Below are 11,121 nucleotides of genomic sequence, written 5' to 3'. Positions count from 1 at the left end.
ATACTAAGAGGTGATTTCGGGGTTTCTTTTTCTTTTTTCTTTTTCATTTTGCTGGTTATTACTTTTTTTTCTTCTTATTCTTTGTGTTCATTAATCGATCGTTAAGGAGAGAAGTAGTAAAAAGAAAAGAGAAAACATACCTGGTGGCGAGATCCTGGCCCTCTCCGTTGTCATCAGAGCACGGGCTAGGTTCGGAAACTGTTCAAATGCCCTCAGTACACAGAGCGGCACCAAGTTAATTTGTTGCTCTTTAGGTTTTTAGAAAAAAATGAAGAAGTTTTTTTAGGTTTTAGTCTTTAAAAGCAGGGGAATAAAATGCCATCGTTTGGAGTCAATGCAATGGCTCTGAAACGACATCATTTTTAGGACCCGATCCGAATGGTGACCCGATTCGGGTAGGATCTGCGCATTTTGGATCGATTGGTCTATTTATTCAACGAGTCCCTCTTTGTTTTGATTAGTTTCAATCTGATTTCCTTTATTTTTTTAAAAATTTATACCGTGTATTTAACTTTGTTTTTATTTGGATCCAAGCTTAAATGATGCCGTTTTTTTTACGATTGATTTTGATTATTTCAATATTTGCGTATAATTACTGATTTAGTCCTTCAATGTTGAAATAAATTTCAATTTAATACGAATTTAGTTTCCTTTTTAATTCAATAATATTTTTAAATATAATTAATCCTACTTTCATATATTATAAAATTTAATATTATTTGTAATATTTAATTTTGATAGTGTTTAAATCTACTATTATTATAGTTTAAAATGTAATAAATTATTATTTTAGTTTGTAATTTTTTTAAATTCATTATATACCAATATTTTGGATCTACTATATATTTATTTAATTTTGTTTTTTTGTTCTTTTTTGTTCAAATTTTTTTTAAGCTCTAATTTTAAATTCATTAATATTTTTTTATAATTGTTGTTATCATTTTTCAAAGTTGTTTTATCATATTTAAATTTGTCTTCAAAAATGTTTTTTTAAATAAATTAACTCTTATTTTAATTCATTATTTTTAACATTATTTTGATATTTAGCTTAATATTGCTTTCAAACTTATGATTAGTACAATTTTTTTTTGAAATAATACACAAATTCTTTCAAATTATTATTATCAATATGTTTTAAATTTATTAAACATTATTTCAAAATTTCTATTGGACACTTTTATTTTCCAACCTGATATTATTATTTGTTCCATCATTCTTGATATATTTGTATAAAAATTTGATATGTTACTTTATATATTTGAATAATGTATTTTAGAATATAATTTAAATCTTATTTTCACAATAATATTACATGATTGATTCGTATATATATAATTTATATGAAAATATTCTTAGTATACGTATATATGTATATAAAACATAGCATTAACTTTGAATTAATTTTTTTTTTCTTTTACATAGTTTTATACATAAACGTTTTGTTACTTAAACCCTATTTACTTTATTCGTTTTATTGGTTGTTTATTTATCAATATTGAAGTTTGTATGATATAATTAAAGTCAATGTTTGTATTTGCCTATCACTTGCTTAATTGCTTCTAGTTTAAGTTTAGATTGTTATTTATCATTTACATTATATGAATTGTTATTCAATCATGTTCCATTTGTAAGAGTTGTATTTTGTTAAAGCATTATAATCGTTTTATTTCATAATTCCTAAAAAAGCTTGGTATTCATAAGTTCTCGAGAGAATTGTGCCCTAACTTACTGGGCTTCAATTATTCTCGATGAATTTAGATAATCGAGTGTTCATTTTATTAAAACCATACAATTGTTAAAATAAAGTTCTTAAGATTTCAAAATGTTGGATCCTAACTTACTGGATACGATATTTTGTTATCTCGATTTTAAAATAAAGGCAATATTTAATGTTTAGGAATTTCGAGAAATTGAACCCTAACTTACTGGATTCTGATTTCTCGATTGACTTAAATGATCAAACATCCTTCTTAAAACACATGATTTTTTTTAAAAAAAAGGGACAAATCTAATTTCGAAGATTGAACTGTTGCACTCTAACTCACTGAATGTGGCGGTCTATTTCTTTGAAACGTGTCCGTCTATTTAACCAAGTCAATTATTTAAGCTTTCATTTCATGGGATCATATTTAAAAATATTTTCAAGTTTCGACACTAAGACATTAAATAATCAATTCGGTACCAATTTTGGGCGTCACGAGGGTGCTAACCCTTTCTCGTGCGTAACCGACTCCCGAACTTGTTTTCTCAAAATTCGTAAACAAAAAATCATTTTTAAGGTGATCCGATCACACCTCAATAAAATATTGGTGGCGACTCCATTTCCAAAATCGATTCCCATTTTTCAAATGAAAATGGTTTCGACAGCTTGGCGGCTCCACTAGGGACATCAGAGAGTTGAGCCGAAAAATTGATTATTTTCTGTCTTGTCGAAAATTGAAAATTTGATTTGAAAAATTATGATCCTCTCATTGCATTTATTGGTGGTTTGATTACTGTAAATCGAGTTTTATATCTTAGCATCATATTGCATAAAAACTGTTTAGTCTTACCCTTTTAAGTGAGAGTGAGAAGCTACTCCTTCGTGAGGTTTTCACCTCCGTGCAGGATAGTGGATCACTTTCGGGATACATCCGTACCTATGTCTTCGTGAGATCTTCATCTCCGTGCAACCATAGGGAAATGTATTCCCCTGAACCGAACTCGGTCTGTATGAACCTATAATGGGCGAAGATCGAGGAATCTGCTGGTTCAGGTACCTTGAATTTAGAACCAAACCCCATACAACAGACTTAGGAGCCCAACCTAGTTAGAGCTGTTCCAACCTCTAATGATTGCCCTGATAGGTGCTTGATTTTCTTATACTTGCTTTGAATTTTGTTTTTGTGTTATACTAACTTGTTTGTGTTTTGTTGATATTTTTGCATGTCACTGCATTTCTAAAAGAGTGTCGATTCAAGTTCGGTTACTAAATTAGAAAATTATCATGGAAAACAAATTTCTTGATAAAGTGGAAGACAATGCCGTTGTTTGTATATGGTCAGAGAAAATGCAATTGGAAAAAGGAGATAGCTTAGCCAAGGGATATGTGTCAGAATTGTGGGACTACACTCACATTAGTGTGACACAAAACAACCTTCAAGAGTTAAAGGAGATATGAGATTGGTGGAATGATGAGACCAAGCAGTTGTTTTACTCCAATTACGGGGACTTACCGTATTTATTTGACATTAAGGTGGATGAACATTTTTTTGGGCCCTTGCTCAATATTGGAACCCTGCATATAGTTGTGTTACTTTTGGGAAAGTAGATTTGGTGCCTATAGTGGAGGAACATACAGCTTTACTACGTTGCCCAAGGCTTCAGGTTGATAAAGCATATTCCAGAGCTGTGTATGTCCTAACATTTTGGAAAAAAATGATGAATATTAAGGGGATGAGCGAATAATGGATCACGGCCAGGATCAAGCAGAAGGGTGAGTCTAAATGTATCTCATGGAGGAATTTGCGAGATTTGATTCTAGCGCATCCAGATGGGAAGAAGAAGGTTGATGTGTTTGCTTTTAGTATCTATGGGTTGGTGATTTTCCCTAGGGCCTTAGGGCATGTTGATGAAGCGGTTTCAGACCTTTTTCATCGACTAGATAAGTGGGTCACGCCTGTTCCTACAATTTTGGCTGAAACATTTAGATCCTTGAATGCATGTAGACGAGCTGGCGAAGGCAGATTTATATGTTGTGCGCAGTTGTTGCTAGCTTGGTTCCATAGACATTTCTAGAAGGTGGACAAGATTTCGTACCGAGTTTTCTTTGAACATTACTCCCCGTTAAAAGAGATAGTGGCCATGCCAAGAAGGGACGACATATTAGAGGAAAATTGGATGGCAATTCTTCAAAACCTCCAAGAAGAAGATGTTAAGTGGAGAGCTCCTTAGTTGATTCCTGACAGAATTCTTTACTGATGTGGGAACTTTGATTGGGTTCCGTTGCTTGGGATTTGGGGAGCCATTGGGTATGCACCTTTGCTTGTACTAAGACAATACGGTTTAAGATAGTTTGTGCCGGCAACGCATGGGTTAGCACAATGTGAGTTCCTGTACCGGGGATATAATTATAAGAAGAAGGTAAAGGAAATTTCTCCGGCTTGGAATCAAGCTTGTAGGATGAAAAGGCTAGTGTGGGATCAATGACGATTCCTGGGTATGGTGAGTGGCGAAGCAAGAGAATTAATGATAATATTTTGAAGATAAACTCAGAAGGTGTTCGACCAATGGAAGTACGCTTACAGGCGATCCCATCAGAGCTGGAAATTATAAAACAAGATTTTGAAAAGAAGAATTTAGAGCTTGAAAAGAAGATAGAACGGTTGGAAGAGGAAAAGATGCATTTGAGACTAGATGCTAACGTTCAAAAATTAGAGGCTAAAAAATTAAGGAAGGGAAAGAATAAAGCAGAGGAGGACCTAGATAGTTTAAAGACAGATTACAAGAAGTTACGACTATCGATGAGAACTACTGGGCTGGGAAAAACTTTAGAGCAGTGGCGACAAGAGATTTAAGAAGAAAGAAACAAAGCTAATCGGTGGGAAAGAAGGTCCCAGGAGACTCAAGTGCAGAAAGAGACTTTAGAACGGTAGATGTTAGAAACTCAAAACCATAAAGAAGAACTGAAAGCTAGAATAGCAGAGCTCGAGAGATCACTTGCTTTATATAGAAGTCGTAATTCTGTGGTAGAATTAAAAGTAAGTCTGTGCAAGATTGAAGAAATGAAGAAAAGGATAGAAGAATTAGAGTATGCCTTACAAAGCTGTGAGCACAGGATTGAATTCCTAGAAGGAAATGAAGATCGTTGGAAAGAGCAACTTTATCACTCGTAAAGTCAAATCTAGAACAGAGGTTACATTATGGGCAGGGCTGTGGCTCAGATTCAGGAGGTAGCTAATCATTTGTAAACAATAACAGTTCAGGCTGACGTGTTAAGCGTAAAGTATGAGTTGGAATCAGATCGGGGTCAGGAGTTAGCTACATTGTTGAAGGAAGTTAAAACTTTGGGCATTAGGGAAAAGCCATATTTATAATCCATTTTATGCAAAGAATTTTGTTTATCAATAAAGTTTTCTAAAAGAAATTGGATCAGAATCGACACCTTTTTTTGCATTCATTTAATGCATTTGCATTACATGACATCATATGCATTCAAGATTACTAAAAAAGGGGTTTTAATTGGTTAAAATTATGCCTCAATTAATCTGGAAACCAACAAAAACTCATTAACCAAGCACCGTTACGGTACCCGTGCAAAGTCGAAAATTATGGATCAAATATTGGAAAAGCTTGAGCGATTTCAAAAGGAAATGCAAGATCAGTTACAGATGCAAATGAAGGAGCAGTTGGAAAAAATTCAACACGACATGATAGAAAGGATGCTGGAGTCTCAAAAGGACATGATGACTAAGCTGACGCAACTATTGACTAATGGAGTAAATAAGGGGAAAGGTCCTATGGTTAATGATGAGGAAGAAGACAAGGATGGACCTCTATATCCTTTAGGCTTTACGCCTGCTCATGTGCAAGTTCAGACTGAGGGGTATTCGAGCAGATCCTCTGTTTCAATTAGACCTCAGCAGTTTCAAGCTGGTGTTTCAATGCCGATGAACTTCTAGGCCGGATCAGGCTCTAACCCCGGTGGTAATCCAATTAATCTTGTTGTCCCGAATTTTGATGAAGTGGCTGAGAAGTATAAAGTAAAAGAAGAATTGCCAAAATAGTTTGAGGAGAAATGGAAATGGATTGAAGAGAAATTTAGGGCAATGGAGAGCATTGAAAGCTATCGTGGAATAGATACAAAAGATCTAAGTTTGGTCCCGGACTTGGTGCTTCCTTATAAGTTCAAGATGCCAGAATTTGAGAAATATAGTGGGACCAGTTATCCTGAAGCCCATATCACCATGTTCTGTAGGAGAATGACTGGGTATATTAACAATGATCAGCTATTAATACATTGTTTTCAAGATAGCCTCATTGGAGCAGCATCTAAATAGTATAACCAGTTGAGCCGAACCAAAATCGGTACTTGGAGGGATTTGGTGCAGGCTTTTATGAGACAGTACAGTCATGTATCAGAAATGATGCCTGATAGAAGCACTTTGCAGAATTTGAAAAAGAAATCGAATGAAAGTTTTAGACTGTATGCGCAAAGGTGGAGAGAGATTACGGTTCAAGTTCAACCACCACTTTTGGAAAAAGAAATGACGATGATCTTTATCAATACATTGAAGGCCCCATTCATTACACACATGTTGGGAAGTGCTTCAAAGAATTTCTCCGATATAATCATGAATAGTGAAATGATTGAACATGATATTAAAAGTGGAAGAATAGATGGTGGGGAGAATAATAGAAGATCAGCCCCAAAGAAAAGAGAAAATGAAGTGAATAATGTGAATGCCTACAGTAAGTCAATTACAGTGAGTCAACCAAGAAAGGTGGTGGCTAATCAACAAGGCTCATCGAAACAAGAAGCAGGGGTGAGGCAAAATACTGAAAAGCCCCAGTTCACGCCAATTCCGATGTTATATAAGGAGCTGTATCAGAATTTATTTAATGCACATGTTGTTTCTCCTCATTCCTTGACCCCTTTACGACCCCCTTATCCTAAATGGTACGATATAAATGCACAATGTGACTATCATGAGGGAATTTCGTGGCGCTCAATAGAGAATTACATTGCCTTCAAGAAGCTAGTTGAAAGACTCATTAGCATGGGTGTTGTCAAGTTTGAAGACTCATCCAACGCAGAAAATTTGCTGCCCAATCATACTGATAAGGGAGTGAATATGATGAGTGGAAATATGGGAGAAGGAGTCAAGACTAATATTGCTGAAGTAAAAACTCCGTTGAAATGGGTCTGGAAAGAGAGGGCGAGAAGAGGGTTAGTCCTTTCGGGTCCCGAAAAAGGTTGGGAGAATGGAAATTATTGTGAATTCCATCATGAAACGGGGCACGAAATCGAAAGATGTGAAGAATTTAGAGCTCTGGTCCAAAGCATGATGGATAACAAAGAGATGAAGTTCTATGAGGAAACAGAGGAAGAAAAAAGCATATGCGCGTCGGAATCAATGACGAAGATTTCGAAAAAAATCATCTCGTGGTCATTATCTCGCGCCCTAAGAATAATGAAGCTAGGGTTCAGGTAACACCAAAAATTGTAATTCAGAAACCATCAAATTTCTGATATAAGGATAGTAAAATGGTCCCGTGGAATTATGGATGCAATGTAACAATCCCGGGAAAAGAAGTTGAAGGCAATATTGTAAAAGGAAATAAAGAAATGGTTCTTATACGCATAATGGGAAGCGCTATGACACTCAAGCAGAATTTCCAAGAGAAAAGACTTTGATGGTAGAACAGAGGAAAGGGAAGGCAGTTGGCTCTGAGCCATTGGTTAATGAGCCAATAAAAGAGGAAGAAGCGAAGGAGTTCTGGAAATTTTTGAAGCACAGTGAATACAGTGTTGTGGGGCAACTATACAAACAGCCAGCTCGCATATCTGTATTAGCTTTGCTTTTAAGCTCAGAAATGCATCGAAGTGCGCTGATGAAAGTATTAAATGAAACATATGTGGCCAATGATATCTCAGTCAATAAGCTAGATCGATTGGTCAACAATATAAGTGCTGACAATTTTATTTTCTTCAATGATGATGAAATACCGTCTGGAGGTAGAGACTCCACTAAAGCACTGTACATTACTACTCGATGCAAAGGGTACACATTGCTGGGGGTTTTGATCGATAATGGGTCTGCACTAAATGTATTGCCTTTATCCACTCTTGATCGACTACCTGTAGACAGTTCGCATATGAAAACATGCCAGAGTATAGTAAGAGCATTTGACGGAACGGAAATGAGGGTTATGGGAAGAATTGAAATACCATTAATGATTGGCCCAACTACTTACGAGGTGGATTTCTTGGTAATGGATATTAAGCCTTCTTACAACTGTTTATTGGGGAGACCGTGGATACACTCGGTAAGGGCAGTACCTTCATCGCTACATTAGAAGGTGAAGTTAGTATCAGAGGGTCGATTGGTAACAATAAGTGCGGAGGAAGACATCATCGCAACGGTAACTGGTGATGCACCTTATGTAGAGACTAAGGATGAGGTGGTGGAATGTTCTTTCCGGTCCTTAGAATTTGTGAACGCAACATTTATTGCCGAAGGAAACAGAATTCCGGTACCAAAAATATCCAAGACTACAGAGATGGGTCTACAATTAACGATAGGAAGAGGAGCCTCGCCAGGGAAAGGATTGGGAAAGCATCTCTAAGGAAGGATTGAAGCACCAATGTTGAAGGGAAAGTTTGATCGTTTTGGCTTAGGTTACAAGCCAGATATGAAACAAAAGAGGAAAGAAGCGGAAAAAAGATAGGAGAGAAGAAGGGCACGGTTGAGCGGGGATAAAGTCAAATGGGAGCCTTTGACCTTTCCCCACATATCTAAAACCTTTGTGTCACGTGGGTTTATTTATCTTGAACGAGGGGTGCCAAGAAATGAAGGCATTGAAGAAATGTTGGAAAATGTTCATATCAATGCCATAGAAACAACTACAGGAAGGACCTTGCTGGATATCTGCCCTTACTAACCTGGGAGCGAGCTAAACAATTGGACTACAGAAGAAATCCCTGTAGTCTTTAGAGCTTATTCAGAGTAATGTTCAGAACATTCTTGTTGTTTTTAGCCTAAAAATGATAGGAAATCCTTTGTGAAATAGGCTCAAGTTTGAATATCATTATTCTAATAAAGTACATCTTTGCATTCACTTCGAGCAATTATTCTTTGATTCTTTCCATGCAAGTAAATATTTTCCATTCGACTGATTGTCTTCCAAATTATTCTTTCATTACAGTTATAACCTTATTGTACAAATAATTATCCATAAATTTATATATTCTTTGTATATTCTTCGGTGTACCCCCCATAGGTTCTCAGATATCAATGACATGAGTGATGCTGCTTTAAACACGGAGTCTCTTTTTGAGCAAGGCATGTGTTTAGAGGGATCTCATGACTTTGAAAATGATGTAGACTGTGGTATATCTCCAGACTTGTTGAGAATGGTGGAACAAGAGGATAAACAAATTTTACCTCATAGGGAATCATTGGAAATCGTGAGCCTAGAGGAAGGAAAAGAGATGAAAATTGGAACTGATATCACTGCAAAGACAAAACAAGACCTCATTGAGTTACTCCGAGAGTTCAAAGATGTTTTTGTGTGGTCATACCTAGATATTCCGGGGCTAAGTACTAGCATTGTGGTATATCGTTTGCCTATAAAAGAAGATTGTAAACCAGTTCAGCAGAAGCTCAGGAGAATGAGACCTGGTATTGTACTAAAAATAAAAGAAGAAGTCAAAAAGCAATTCGATGCTAGATTTTTACAAGAGGTCAAATATTCAAAATGGGTAGCGAACATCGTCCGTATTCCTAAAAAGGATGGGAAGGTACGAATGTGTGTGGATTACAGGGACTTGAATAAAGCTAGTCCAAAAGATAATTTTCTGTTGCCTCAGATTGATACCTTGGTAGATAATACGACAGGCTATTCATTATTTTCTTTCATGGATGGCTTTTCTGGATACAATCAAATAAAGATGCATCCCAAAGATCCGGGGAAAACCACATTCATTACATTATGGGGAACATTTTGTTACAAAGTATTGCCTTTTGGATTGAAGAATGCGAGAGCCACATATCAAAGGGCCATGGTGACTTTGTTTCATGACATGATGCATAAAGAAATTGAGGTCTATGATGATGATATGATTGCAAAATCTAGAACTGAAGACGAACATCTTCAAGTCTTGAGGAAATTATTCTTAAGATTGAGAAAATTTCAGCTCAAGCTCAGCCTGACAAAATGCACATTTGGAGCCAGATCAGGGAAGTTGTTAGGCTTCATAGTCAGTAGGAAGGGGATTGAGGTTGACCTGAATAAAGTTAAAGCAATACGAGATCTGCCTCCTCCACACACTCACAAGGAAGTCCAAGGTTTCCTAGGAAGACTGAATTACATTGCTCGGTTCATTTTACAACTGACTGAGAAATGTGATCCAATATTCTGTCTTTTGAAGAAACATAATCCGGGTGAGTGGGATAAGGAATGTCAGAGGGCTTTTGAGAAGATAAAGTAATACTTGGCTAATACTCCAGTAATATCACCGCCTAGTCCAGATAGGACATTGATACTGTATCTAACGGTGTTTGACAAATCCATGGGATGCGTATTGGGCCAACAAAATGAGACGGGAAAGAAGGAAAGGGCAATATACTATCTCAGCAAGAAATTCACTGATTGTGAAATGAGGTACTCGTCCATTGAGAAGTTGTGATATACTATCTCAGCAAGAAATTCACTGATTGTGAAATGAGGTACTCGTCCATTGAGAAGTTGTGTTGTGCCTTAATCTGCGCAACTCGAAGACTAAGGTAGTACATGTTGAATCATACGACTTGGCTAATTTCAAAGTTGGATTCTTTAAAGTATATGATGGAATCAACTGCTTTAAATGGGAGAATGGCTAGATGGCAGATTTTGCTATCTGAATTTGATAAAGTGTATGTAAGTCAAAAGGCCATAAAAGGAAGCATGATAGCTGATTTCCTTGCTAGCAGAGCATTGGAAGACAATGAGTCTTTGAACTTTGATTTTCCGAATGAAGACTTAATGTATGTGGCAAACACTGAAGAAAATCCCCAAATGGATCACATCTGGAAGTTAAATTTCGATGGAGCTTCAAATGCTATGGGTAATGGAATTGGGGCAGTCTTGGTATCCCCAAGTGGAGATCGTTATCCTGTCGCTAGCAAGTTGGACTTTGATTGCACAAATAATATGGCAGAATATGAAGCATGTATTATGGGCATTCGTGTAGCTATTGAACGTAAAATCAAAGTGCTAAAAGTATATGGAGATTCTGCATTGGTGATATACCAACTCAAAGGAGATGGGAAACTAGATACCATAAGTTGATCAGTTATAAAAAGCTGGTTCTTGAATTGATTGATGAGTTTGATGACATCACTTTCTGTTACCTACCATGAGATGAACACCAAATGGCTA

At 36.3% G+C, this 11,121-nt stretch overlaps 1 protein-coding gene across 1 annotated transcript; it reads left to right on the top strand.

Moving 5' to 3' along the window:
• The first annotated feature begins 6,122 nt into the window (after nucleotides 1–6,122).
• Nucleotides 6,123–8,328, top strand: LOC107919084 (uncharacterized). Its single transcript, XM_016848609.2, has 4 exons — nucleotides 6,123–7,189; nucleotides 7,326–7,585; nucleotides 7,718–7,971; nucleotides 8,059–8,328. The coding sequence occupies exons 1-4, from the start codon at nucleotides 6,123–6,125 to the stop codon at nucleotides 8,326–8,328; spliced, it is 1,851 nt and encodes a 616-aa protein (XP_016704098.2).
• The last annotated feature ends 2,793 nt before the right edge of the window (nucleotides 8,329–11,121 follow it).

The sequence above is a fragment of the Gossypium hirsutum genome, chromosome D13 (assembly GCF_007990345.1).
Source record: "Gossypium hirsutum isolate 1008001.06 chromosome D13, Gossypium_hirsutum_v2.1, whole genome shotgun sequence".
In the NCBI taxonomy this organism is placed as follows: Eukaryota; Viridiplantae; Streptophyta; class Magnoliopsida; order Malvales; family Malvaceae; genus Gossypium; species Gossypium hirsutum.
This window is presented reverse-complemented; position numbering and strand designations above follow the sequence as displayed.